Source organism: Impatiens glandulifera, chromosome 3, assembly GCF_907164915.1.
Source record: "Impatiens glandulifera chromosome 3, dImpGla2.1, whole genome shotgun sequence".
NCBI lineage: Eukaryota > Viridiplantae > Streptophyta > Magnoliopsida > Ericales > Balsaminaceae > Impatiens > Impatiens glandulifera.
This window is the reverse complement of record NC_061864.1, coordinates 8,855,379-8,869,870: the sequence shown is the minus strand read 5'-3', so window position 1 is coordinate 8,869,870 and position 14,492 is coordinate 8,855,379. Positions and strand designations below refer to the sequence as shown.

The 14,492-nt window shown below is 28.8% G+C and overlaps 2 protein-coding genes across 2 annotated transcripts; both read right to left on the bottom strand.

Moving 5' to 3' along the window:
- Nucleotides 1-8,463: 8,463 nt before the first annotated feature.
- LOC124929214 (aquaporin PIP1-2-like) lies at nt 8,464-9,749 on the bottom strand. Its single transcript, XM_047469515.1, has 3 exons — nt 9,087-9,749; nt 8,844-8,984; nt 8,464-8,765 (listed from the first exon to the last, which is right to left on the bottom strand). The coding sequence occupies exons 1-3, from the start codon at nt 9,711-9,713 to the stop codon at nt 8,673-8,675; spliced, it is 861 nt and encodes a 286-aa protein (XP_047325471.1). The 5' UTR covers nt 9,714-9,749; the 3' UTR covers nt 8,464-8,672.
- A 3,370-nt stretch (nt 9,750-13,119) lies between these two features.
- Nucleotides 13,120-14,492, bottom strand: LOC124929048 (aquaporin PIP1-2-like). The gene is made up of 3 exons (XM_047469312.1): nt 13,815-14,492; nt 13,568-13,708; nt 13,120-13,471 (listed from the first exon to the last, which is right to left on the bottom strand). The coding sequence occupies exons 1-3, from the start codon at nt 14,439-14,441 to the stop codon at nt 13,379-13,381; spliced, it is 861 nt and encodes a 286-aa protein (XP_047325268.1). The 5' UTR covers nt 14,442-14,492; the 3' UTR covers nt 13,120-13,378.

The window sequence follows — 14,492 nt, the reverse complement described above, 5'->3', positions numbered from 1 at the left end:
TATTGTTTCTAAATTAACTAGATAATATAAATAACAAATATAAAGAATAATTGTGAGAAGAATAAAAAGAATTTAAGCCAAATGGAAGGTCGCAAGAAAAAAAAACTATTCTTTTTAGCCGTTTTTTCAACCTCCTACATTTTCGGTGCCATAAAGCTAGACTAGTGAGTTATTACGCTTTCTTCAAAGGAGTGTTGCTTTCAAGCTCATCTCTTATTCGACATGTATGTACAATAGATAGAAACCAACCCATTAAAGCTAGGCATGTCATTTCTGTCGTGTTTGGCCAAGCATAATACCGTGCTGATCTTTGAAAGCCAATGTTAAATACAAACGAGTCATCGGTATTATTACCCGAATGTCTAGGTTTAAATCCTATTGGACACAATTTAATTCCATATATGTTTATAGTTTTTTTAAGATAATTGAAAAAGAAAAAATATCTTTATACTTGTTATTCAATTCATAGTTGTAAATATATTCAATAACATAATATATTTCATTTTTGAAGTCTTCTAAACTTTTCATATAAATTTTGTAAGAACATATATGGAATATAAATGTTTAAAAGTAAACTAAAATGGAATATTCGTCATGTTAGATTTCTGACACATTTATTCATAAAATATGTTTGCGACGTATATTTGGTTTCCAAATGTAGCGATAATATTCGTTAGAAAACTACCAACGTTTTCTTTGTCGTCGATACCAAAAAAATTATTAGTTATTGATAAGGCACGTTTTAAGTAAGTTAAACATATAATTTAAATGATAAACGAAAATGTAAGTTTAATAGTTTTATCATAACTCTCATAGATTTATTATTATATTACATTATTTACTTTTTTTTTTTTTTTTAGACTTTCATCTATTGACCACAATTTTTATTGTTAGCCTACCTAATTAGTTTATTTATTAGTGTAAATAATGTATTTCATTATTTTGGAATTAATCATTTATTATAATTATATTATCCCAACTATAATTACTTTTAACATTTATCAACATAAAAAGTCATATTGTTTTCATTTGTTATAAAAGATGTAACTATACTTAAGAAAAGTGATAATTTAATAATTTTTTACATAAATTAATATTTTGTATCAATATTTATAATAAATATTATTTGATTTGTTGAGAGACTAAAATGTGTATATTTAGTAGTAAAGAAGCTCTTTATATTCTTTGTAGGAATGGTTATTCAATTAAGATGAATCTTAATTTATTTTCATTGTTATTTATAGAGAGAAATAAGGGTTGCGGTCTCAAAATAATTTAGGCATCCTTTACGATCTTAGTGTGCACTTGGGCTAAATTTCTGTTTTTTTGTTTAATATTCTATTTTATTTTTATTTTTTGTTTTTTAAACTGAATTATGTTAGTAGTTGTAACAATAAATCCTGAATATTCTGGGGCAAATAAGCACCTATATAAGGTTGATCCCTCTTTCCTAAGTACCGGACCATGGAATAATTAATATATAAAATTACTTGTGAAAGTTCTTCACTCTCATTGTATTTTATGTTTTGATTATTTATTTTGAATTGTTTAGTATAGACGAGCAGTATTCTCTTCCCAGTCTTGATTATTCTTTCCCCTCGTCCCAAATTTTTCATTACAAAACTTTTTTGTTGCACTTTGATTATATTTTGAACTGTTTGGTATAGACCAGCAGTATTCTATTCTCAGTTTTGATTATTCTTTCCCCTCCTTCCAAATTCTTCATTACAAAACTTTTTTGCTGCACTTTGATTATATATTTTCACCCGGTCTTAAAGATCAATAACTCGATTCTTAAAATCAAGAACTCATAAACACTAGTTACAAAATGTTACCTTTAAAATATGTGGGATTTTTAATTTAGTGGTTTGTTTGTTGAATTATATATAAAAAAGTATTAAACAACATGAAGAGTTCTTTTCATAATAGAGAGTTTTATTTTTGAACAGACCTAATAAAACTATCATGTTTAAACAAGACTTATCTTTGACGAAACATTGATAATTATCATGTTTAAACAAGACTTATCTTTGACAAAAACATTGATAATTTTCTTTTGGGGGTATTATTATAATTTATTTGCTAAGTGTATAATTTTTACAGAGAAATTTTGAAAGTTCAAAGATTAAATAGAAATCTAGTTTTTTGAATAATGATTTTTACTTATGAAATTTGAATAAAAAAATATTGTATTATGATAATTAACATTTTATTTAAATTAAAAATACATTTAATTGTTGATTTATAAAGTTAATAAGGAATTTATTCTGTTGAATTTAAATTTAAATTAAGAAGAAAAAGGAAATTATGTAAAGTTTAAATATATATATATATATATATATATATATATATATATATATATATATATATATATATATATATATATATATAAATTCATCCATTTAATTAAGTTAGACTCTTTCAATTTGATAAGGTTTCAAACTAATTTTAAAAAATGAATAAAATAAAATATTTTTATTAAACAAATATGTGGTGTTTATTTATTTTTTAAAATAATCAATACATTATTACAATAAATGGTTTTTTTTAATTATTCCTAGAATTTGTTTAATTGTAAGTTTATTTTAATGTCTTTTTTATTTTTGTATAATTGGTCCTATAATTTATTTGAAAATTGGTATAATTTATAATATTTTAATTGTCAAAGTAAAATTTATGAATAATAGGTAGACGGTTTTTTTTTACATTTGACTGAGTTTAAAATATTTCTATAAACATCATTTTATTTAAAATTATTTCTTATCAATTTAATTTTGTTTGAATTTATTGTTTAAACATGTAAAATTTTATTACACCATTTGTGTTGAAAATATGCACATATTTATTTTCTAAATTATATTACAATCAAGTCTCTCATTTCAGTCTTTATACGACTGTTCAACTCCATTATCAAAGGATGACGCAATTTTTTCGTTATATTTTTAGAAAACGATGTTGCAGACTAAGACGACGACAAGATTGTTGTTCATTTATCTCCTACATATTTATTTGTTGTTTGTTCATGTTATATCTCAAAAAATAAAAAATACTGAGAAACAAATAAGCACTTACTTCGTTGACATCTTAATCTTCAACATTGTTGTCTAGAAATAAAAAAAAAATGTTGTGAGAGATTTGCTCAGTAGCAATGGGACGGTTCGGGGTTGGGAATGCATTTAGCATTCCCGCACCGTTTTTATTTCGGGGATTTTTTTAATATTATCCCCGCCCCGTTCGGTTTTGTTCGGTTTCGGGGAATCCCACGGGGGCACCGTTTTAATAAAATATTTTTTTTAAAATAAAAAAATTATTAAATAATATTATATAAACAAATTTTTAATATAATATATTGAAATTTTATATTATTATAAAAAAATAAACTTATAATTCTTATAAAATACAGTGAATAAATATATTAGTAATTTAATATATTTAATTATGTTTTATAGTGTTCAGGGCATAATCGGGGTGAGATCGAGGCGGGGGACACAAATACCATCCCTGTCCCATCCCCGTTCAGTTTCGGGGAAAAACCGTCCCAAACGGAACAATTCGGTTCGATTTTCACGGAACGATTTCAAATTGTCATCCTTATATATATATATATATATATATATATATATATATATATATATATATATATATATATATATATATATATATATATATCATGAATAAATTTTATTTATTAAAAAAAATGTATCAAACATGTTTAATCAAAATTATATACCTACATAATATTAAAAACAAAATGTGTATCTCAATTTTTTAAATAATAAAAATAAATATATTTTATAAATAATATACGTATCAATATGACAAATTAAATATAAGAATTATTCAATTGAATTAGGTGGTCATAAAAAAGTGTTATTATAAATTTTCCATTTTTTTTATATATAAGTACATTAATAATAAGTAATTATTTAAAAAGTATAATTTAAAAAAATAAGAATATATATTATATAGATATATTAAAAAATGTATAGGTATAAGAAAATAACCAAAAATATATATATAATTACACTGTTATAAGAAAATAACCAAAAATATATCGAAAAATAATTTATGTTTCCAACCACTCTAACTCCAACACCAACTTCAACTTCAAACCTAAGAGAAGAGTAAATTTTCAAACCGGCCCAATAATAATACTAAATGGATTGTTTAAGTCTTATTCTTTAAAAAAATAAAATAAAATAAGAATCAGCCCAACTTTTTTTAGGTTAGGTTAATTTTCAAATAATATGAAGTTTTCCCTCATCTCCCAACGGTCACCTATCTCCTGCATTCATCTATATTAATGACTCCAATATAGAAAAAAGATACCAGCAGCCGACTCAAGTCTCCTTCCCATTGTAAGTCTTCTTGTCTTTTTAAACTATAAATTCTTGATTAGTTTATTACCTAGCTCGTTTGGTCTTTGTAAATGTACATTTTCATTATCTGTTTTATAGATCGATCAGTTCAAGAAGAAAATGGATTCAAAGGGGATCGAGAATGCCAAACTAAATAAAGGGAAGGGCAAATTACTAGTTAATAATTCAGAAAATTTGGTATTACACATCAAAATCCAACACACAGAGGGAATCGACCAAAAGTTCCAAGATACGATGAAGAACCCTAATTGCAAAAAAGAGGATATGAGATTATATCGCGTTTTGGGAGGTCTTGGGGAAGGATTGGAATTCTTCACTCGCCCTGAACAAGGGTTTCCCGACCCATCTTGGAACTGTTGTAAAAGGTATAATACTTTACCACTACACGATGATATGGATTGCAAATACTTATGGGTGGAGGTGTTGAAGCTTTTGTCGAGACAAGATCCGGGTACATCCACGGGTTTTAGGGTTGTTGGTCGGGCAACGATCCCTCTCCCGAAGGAACTTAACCAGATTACACATGGCAGGTATGGATTGGTTAGAAAGGTTGGAAATGGGTTGGTCCATGATGGTCATATTATTGTTACTATGCAAATCAAAACATATGGTTGAGTTTTGTGATATTGTTGAGACTATTGATCATGTGGGGGTAGCATCTTTGATGCTGAAAGTTGATGACCCATCTTATTGAAAGTATTTGCTAATAATGTACACTGCATGTTTCATGTATGTACAAATTGTATTAGAATATTGTTTTTAGTTGTTGAAGAATAACTTTCCAACATTTTTAATTAAATATGTTAATTCAATATTTTCATTAAAAATGTTATAAATCTAATTATTCTGTGTTATAATTGGTGATAGTGTCATTTCATAATTCTTATTTCTTTGAATATATCTTACCAAATTTTTTCATTTGTCTGTTTATCCATGTTTCTTTCATCGATTTATTAATCAAACTCATAATTGTGTCTGTTTTCCATGTTTCTTTTACAGATTTACTAATCAAACCCATAATTGTGCCATACTAATCAAACTCATAATTGTACCATAAATATATTATGGATATGTCTATATTCTAATTAAAAGACTTACACATTTGTTGCATTAAATTCTCAAAATAGTTAAGGCTGGGTTTTTTAAAAAACATAGAGCGAGAAAAATTGAATAATGTGTGATGATTTTGAGGAGATAATGATTATTTTTAGTAAAAAGACTTAAAGAGTATTGATATATATAAATAAAATATAAAATAATAATTTAAAATAAAAGATATTTTAGTATTTTGGTTAATAAAATTAATGATGTAATTGGTGAGAAGTGATTGATTTTAAATTGATTTTGGAAAAATTAAAATAAAAATCTATAACAAACCAGGCCCAATATTTTCTCTAAAATATTATATCATCAAAACAAATAGTTGATTTTGTAAATAAATTTTAATTTATTTAAAAAGATTGATATTTGGTGATTTTGAGAGATTTTTATATAATAATTTAATATATTAATATATAATAATAAAATATATATAATTTTAGAAATATAAATTAGTTTAATAAATTAAATAATATTATTATAAGAAATTGAATAAAATAATATTTAATTATTTCAAAATTTTAAAATAAACCAATGAAACAAGGTCAAAGAATGTTTTTATTGGATTTGGGGAACTGGGGATATTTAATGAATAGTACTGTTTTGGTGTTATTCTGATAGTAAGTACACTTTAAATGCTGAAGTACAACTTTTTATTTTATTTTATTTTAGAACTTTGATAACAGGTTTCCAAACTAAACCAGTTCCAAGTTTGATGATATTAACTAACTTATTTTGTTTAATTATTTGTAAACTTACCTAATTTATTATTATTTATTTATTTATTATGATATTTTATATTTTATTAATATTATATCTTATAATTAAATACATTTTAAGTTTAATAATTTATAATTTATTTATATTTAAATTATTATTTTTATATAATAAATTAAAATGAATAATATAGAGAGGTAGATAATATATTAATTAGATAGGATAAACTCAAAAAAGTTAGATTTTTAGTAATGGATAACTAATCCAAATTAGATTAAGTTGGAGAAAGTAAACCAAGTATGGATTCATGATTTTTTAATCATTAATATGAACATTTTCAAGTTGTTTGTAGTTCCTCTTCAAATGACATTTCTTACCACAATTCTAACAATAAAATGTTCGGTTAGATCTAGATTAACTACTCATGTTTCAACATAGACCTTCTTTTATTTTGGTTGAAATTTTTATTATTATTTACTCAATTGTTTTCAATGTTTATGACAAAACATTTAATCGTGTCATTAGAATCAATTTTACAAACTTCTCAGCAAAATACGATCTTTAACTTTAATACATTTTGAATTTTCAATAAAATTATTAATTGTTATTCTTATAGTTTCTCAACTATTTGATAAAGATGTTAACAAAATCAAAGAACTAGTTCTATCCCAAACTTAATCTCAGTTAATAACAGTTAATTCACAATTGTATTAAATTCATTCAAGTAAGTAGTGATAGAAGTACCATCAACCATTTTTAAGTAAAAAATTATTTTTTTCTTCAAATGTACATTATTATTAACATGTGATTTCTCTTAAATATCAGTAAAAACTTTCATCATACTCATGATTATTTTCTCATTTGCCATGTTGTTAGCAATAGTCTTGGTTAGCGATTTAATATATATAAAGAATAATTTTTAAAAATAATTTTTTGTTTTGTGAATACATATAACAAAAAATAAATAAGTAAATAATTTAATTAGTATATTTTTTTTGTATATCTATTTTTTTATTATCAAATTTTATCTATTATTTAATGTATTCATTAAAAAAAATTATCTAATGTTGATAATATCCTTATTTTTTTATAATAACTTTAAGATGGTGAAAACTGAAATCTCTAAATATATGCATTTTATGTTTTTTTTTTGTTTGGTACAAGTACAAATAAGGTGAAAGATCATTAAAGTTTATATTTGTTGTGTGATATATTTGTGTAATAAAAGAGGAGGAAGAATATATATACAGTATATATATATTTTAAATTTAAATTTTATTATATTATATTATATTTTTACAATGTATGATCTAAAATTAAATAAACATATAAATAATTGATAAACTATAACAATCGATGAGCCCAACTTTCAGTTTAATTTTCAAATAACATTTCCCAGTTTTCTCTCATCTCTCAAGTCTCAAGGGTCTCCCAATATCTGCTGCATTCATAAATTTCTGTAAACGATAGATGGATATCATTTCTCTAGGTTAGTTTAATGTCTTCTTGGGTTCTTTAAACGATTCTTGCATTAATTTCTTGCCTCTTTTGATCTTTCTATCTTATAGATCAGTTGAAGAAGAGAATGGATTCACTGTATTTTGAGAAAGGGAAGAGCAACGTAATAGCTAAATCCGAAAATGAAGTGGTAGGATACAAAGAATATCTTGTATTGCACATCAAAATCCGATTTACAGAGGGAATCGACAGAGAGTTTCTAGATATGATCAAGAACCCCAATTGGAAAGAGGAGGAGGATATGAGAATATATCGCACTTTTGCAGGAATTGGACAAGGATTGGAATTCTGCACTCCTCCTGAAAAAGGACTTCCCGACCCATCTTGGATCCCCTGGAATATGACTAATACTTTACCACTAAACGAAGACATGGATTACAAGTACTTATACGTGGAGGTGATGAAGCATTGGTCCATACAGGATCCGGGTACGTCCACGGGTGATATAATCGTCGGTCGCGCAGCCATCCCTCTCCCGAAGCAACTTAACCGGATTACATGTGGCCGGTATGGATTGGTAAGACAGACTGGACATGGGGTGATGGCGAATGGTCATATAATTGTTGCAATGCAAATAACCAAAATAGGTATGTTTTTGTAATGTTGACTACAATGATTGACGACGAGGAGACGAAGAAAGAGATAGCTTCTTTGACGACCACGAAGAAAATTGAGTTACCTTACTAGGACTATATGTTACTTAGAATCATTTCCATTACCATAAAATTTGATTTTCCTGCTTTAGTTCAAGGTAAATACAAGTTGACAAGTTTTATTTCAGAAAGATGTCACAAAACACAAAAGGAAAGAAAACTGGAAACAGGGTACAAACATTTAACTATAATAGCCCAATGATATTTTTATTTTCTCTCTTTTTAGGCTTATAGTTAACTTTCTTCTTCTGTACAAAGATAAACCACGTGACTTTCTTCAGTACTTAAATCAACAACCAGGAAGTGGTTACTTGGACTTGAAGGGGATGGCTCTGATCACAACTTGGTGGTAGAGCGCCGCTAAAGCTGCCCCAGTAAACGGGCCTACCCAGAAGACCCACTGCGTATCAATAATGAAAAACATTATAAAATCATTAAAAACAAAAGATCATCGGCCGGGACAAGAATTTAAGCTTACGTGATCATTCCAGGCATGTTCTTGATTATAGATGATTGCTGCTCCAAGACTTCTAGCCGGGTTGATTCCGGTACCGGTGATTGGAATGGTGGCCAAGTGCACCAAAAACACAGCAAAACCAATTGGTAATGGAGCCAAGATCTGCGATTTTTTATACATATATAGGAGACAGACAGTTTCATTAGAATGGATTAGATTTAATATGAATCAGAGTTAATTAATTACTAGTAGAACGGTGCTTACAGGGACGTGAGAATCACGTGCACTGCGCTTGGCATCAGTGGCTGAGAAAACGGTGTAGACGAGGACGAAGGTGCCCATGATCTCTGCACCCAGACCATCGCCTTTCGTATAGCCGGGGTTAACAGTATTGGCTCCGCCTTTCATAAGAGTAAATTGGTTCTTACCCTCGAACCCTTTCACCACGCCGGCGCCGCATATAGCGCCCAGACATTGCATAACCATGTAGAACAGGGCTCTCGTCAAAGACAACTTTCTAGCAAGTAGCAATCCAAATGTAACAGCCGGATTTATGTGTCCACCTGAAATGCCGGCGGTGCAGTAGACGAGGGCAAAGATCATTCCACCGAAAGCCCAAGCGATGCCTTGGATACCAACTGTGGAGCACTTGGTGGGTGCCTTAACCACACCCATCACGGTCAAGACCGTGATGTAGAGAAACAGGAAAGTGGCCACGAATTCGGCTATCCCTGCCCTGTAGAAAGACCATGATGTGAGTTCGCCGGGTTCAAAGAGGGGTGCTGGCGGCGGCTCGGTGTAGTCTTTGTCGCCTTGGGCGGCGGTTCCTATGGGTTGCCTCTCCGTGAATCTGTTGGCTCCTAGCTGCACGTCTTCTTCCTTTCCCTCCATTAATTATGAAGATTGAACTGATCGAATAATATTGTTCTTGATCAATGATCAGTGTTGATTCTGCTGTGGACAAGTGAGAAGAGAAGGAGGATTCTTATATTGAAAATCCGGTCCATTACTATTAGGTAGTGGCGTAAGGTGGGACCGATGAAGGCCTTTGCTGTCGTATTATTTTTGCAATAGTTGGCAACCGACCATGCAATTTTCAATCATTTACTATTCATTCTTTGAGAAAGAGAGAACATTGGTCCCTCTATTTTTATCCGGTTAAGTATTTGGACCCTAAAACTTTAATACCAATAAGACTCCTTGTTTCATCGTTTTGTTTTCAGAGTACGAGAGATAATTAGTATGTCCTTGTTGATGCTTAAATTGTCATTCCTATTTAAAAATATGATATCTAAATAGTTACGAGAATAGTTCCTAAAAGAATAAAGGTGAAACATCTTATAGAAGCGATAATTATAACTGTTAGCTTTTTAATTATATTCAATATATATTATATTGTAATATAAGTTTGATTTATATTTAATACATACGAATGTAAGTAAGAAAGACCATTTAAAAAGTAACAATGAAGGGCATAAAATAAATTTCAATTTTGATTATGTAAATTTAAGTTTTAAATTTGTCTAATTGAGAAAAGTGATACAGAATAGTATGTGTTTAATTAGAGATATGAGTGAGAAAAAAAAAGTTAAAAAGATAAAATTTTGTAAAAGATGAAAATAAATGTCAATAATTTGTATTAATACAAATGTAATGAAGTATTTTAATCTATATTTTGGTGTATAATAATCTTATCAAAAAAGAAATGTTTGAAGATAGAATATATATATATATATATATATATATATATATATATATATATATATATATATATATATATATATATATATATATATATATATATATATATATATTATTTAATTTTGGAGACAATTATTAACTATTACAATTATCATCTCAATAGATATTGAATTTTTGAGTATTGATGTGTGATCCTTATTACTAAGGATTATAGAAATAACTCAAGTATCACTTTTTTTTCTTCATAATTTAACAAGTTTTGCATTTGACACTTTGTACTTATCCTTGGGTGGTCTCTCATATTACATATAACACACTGAACCCCCAAAATGGTTACATGTAAAAAAAATAGACTAGAGATATTCTTGAACAAACCACTTAACCAACATAATTGAAGCTCAAAAGATATCTATAAAATTATTTATTATATATTAGTCTCACTCTTTTAAATAGGACGTCAACTATAAATGTTATAGTTTATACAAATTAGATTACAGTTAAAAAATAATTTTGTTAGACACAATTAAATTAAGTAGATTAATTTATAAAAAATTGTTTTAAAATACCAAATATCATTAGTTCAATTTTTATAAAAAATTCATTACTCTTAGTTTTAACTTAAAATATTTTTAATGAGAATAAACTTTATATTTTTATTCTCTTAAACTTAGTTTGAGCTATTTGAATGGGTTATGATGTTTGTAATGTTTAGGGTTTAATTTGAGTAAATTCATGAGTTAAAGGGTTAAACAGAATATAAACAAAGTTTAAGGATTATATGAATTTTTGTCCTCCTATGTTTATTGAAAACGACGTTGGTGTGGGCGGTTGGAATCTAATGTTCTGGATTGGGTCCTACGTGGCAAAATTAGCACCACTGGCGATGAAGTGGATTGATGCAGATGAGATATAAAAAAAAAAAACTAAAAAAAAACGTTTTATATATGAAAAGAAGAGGTTATTGTATTATTTGAGGAAAATAATAATTAAATATTTTATTTAATAAGAGATGAAGATTACAACATAAAAAAAAAGCTCAAGGTTCACCGCCCTAATCATTTGGACCATTTAATAATAATTCCTATGTAAATAGTGATAATAATAAATGAATAATAATAGGGGCGGTTTAATAATTTATTGAAGGACAATAATTTAATCGTTTTAAATATGTTATCTTAAACACTTTTTTATGCAAGTCTAATAACGTAAGACAAAGTTTACAAATAAAACAACACAATACCTACATTTTTAATTAATTAGTGAAATGTTTAACCTTAATTAATTGTAGCAATTATGTCATAAAAGTAAACATACAAAACAATGGGAACTTTTATGACCTTAATTTTTAATTTTTAAATCCAGTTATATACTTTAGTTTTTTAATCTTTATTGACCAAAAGTTTCAGGTTACATACACATTTACATATATACACATGAATTTTTAATGAATAAAAACACATTTACAATTTTTTATTTTTAAAGGTTCTTGTTTTAATTTAACCTAATATCAGGCTAAATTGAAGTGGAGTCATATTCATGAGAAATTGTACTAGTTTTTTAAAGGTATTTTTAACACAATTATCAATCTTTATTATGCTCTATAGTTAAAATTGTAAAAATAAAGTTTCACAAACTTAATCTAAAGGTATTTTTATTTTTTTGGTGTGCATATTAACTAACTCTAGTAAGCAAATTAAAAAGATTTTCTTGAATATAAAAACAGCCAAACAGTCCCGAAACTATGCCTCCACTAGCTTCTTCTCCATCCACCACCTTCTTCTTCTTCTTCTTGAAAAACAAAGGATAAAAAGAAAAATTGTCTTTAAAAACTATTATTCTATTACTTTTTTTTTTTTTAAGTGGAATGTTTTTCTTTCTTTCAAACACTTTGTATTAAAAAACAAAATAATTTGACAAAAAAGATTACCATCTAAGTATCAACAACTTTAAATTGCAAAATCTAAGCAACAACCCAACAATTATATATACATATACATAAAACACTAATTGAAATGATTCAAGGTTTCCAAAGAACAAAGTTATATGTGAATATAAATGTAGCACATTTACATTCTCTCGACTTTTAGTTTATAGTAAATGCCTCTATGAATGTTTCATTTTTCTAATATATGATTGTGAAATGGTTATCTTCGATGCCTTTTTTTTTATGAATTACAATCTTTGACATCAAAATTGTTTATACCAAATTTGTAATCCTGGTGACTTATCTAGTCTCATCTGTCCCTCTAGCAACCACCAATCATCAAAGGAATGCTCCCTGAGATTACTTATTTCCACAATTGGTTATCGCGCGTGGTATCCGTCTCTTAAGAAAATGTTTAAATGTAGAACCGAACAAGTCCAATTAAAATTCAAATATTAAAGTTAATCCCACAAAATATTATTTGTAGACCATTTAGTTTTAACCAAAATGATTTCAGTCAATAATTTTTTATAAGAAATATGTGTTTTTCTTTTTTTTAGATCAGTATTTTCAAATGGAACAATCCTTGGGAAAACATAAGAATTCATTCATGATCACAAATTCTAAGAAAATGATCGCCAAATTAAGATTAAATCGGTAATATCAATCAACTTGGCAGAAACCCGGTTATTATAGGGTTGAAGCAGAAGTGTACAAGAAGCTTTCAAGAAGAAAAAAACACATTCCAGCAGAAAACACAAAAGAAAAAGAAAAAGGAAAAAACAGGATACAAACGTTTAACTATAATAATAGCCCAATGATATTATTTTTTTTCTTATCTTTGTAGGCTTTATATATAGTCAACTTTCTTCTTCTCTGTACAAGATAAACCACGTGACTTTACTCACTTAAATCAACGGCCATGAAATGGTTACTTGGACTTGAAGGGAATGGCTCTGATCACGACTTGGTGGTAGAGCGCCGCTAAAGCTGCCCCAATAAACGGGCCTACCCAGAACACCCACTGCACATCAATAATGGAAAACAATTAATATTCAAATCATGATTAGAAACAAAAATAAAAGATCATCGACCGGGGCAAGACTTTATGTATGCTTACGTGATCATTCCAGGCATGTTCTTGATTATAGATGATTGCTGCACCAAGACTTCTAGCCGGGTTGATTCCGGTACCGGTGATTGGAATGGTGGCCAAGTGTACCAAAAACACAGCAAACCCAATTGGTAATGGAGCCAAGATCTGCAATTTGTGTTACATATATAGGACACAGACAGATTCATTGGAATGGATTAGATTTATTATGAATCAGAGTTAATTAATTACTAGCAGCTAGAACGGTGCTTACAGGGACGTGGGAATCACGTGCACTGCGCTTGGCATCGGTGGCTGAGAAAACGGTGTAGACGAGGACGAAGGTGCCCATGATCTCTGCACCCAGACCGTCGCCTTTCGTATAGCCGGGGTTAACAGTATTGGCTCCGCCTTTCATAAGAGTAAATTGGTTCTTACCCTCGAACCCTTTCACCACGCCGGCGCCGCATATAGCCCCCAGGCATTGCATGACCATGTAGAACAGGGCTCTCGTCAAGGATAACTTTCTAGCCAGTAGCAATCCAAATGTAACAGCCGGATTTATGTGTCCACCTGAAATGCCGGCGGTGCAGTAGACGAGGGCAAAGATCATTCCACCGAAAGCCCAAGCGATGCCTTGGATACCAACTGTGGAACACTTGGTGGGCGCCTTAACCACACCCATCACGGTCAAGACCGTGATGTAGAGAAACAGGAAAGTGGCCACAAATTCGGCTATCCCTGCCCTGTAGAAAGACCATGATGTGAGTTCGCCGGGTTCAAAGAGGGGTGCTGGCGGCGGCTCGGTGTAGTCTTTGTCGCCTTGTGCGGCGGTTCCTATGGGTTGCCTCTCCGTGAATCTGTTGGCTCCTAGTTGCACGTCTTCCTCCTTTCCCTCCATTAATTATGAAGATTGAACTGAATAATAGTGTTCTTGATCAATGATCAGTGT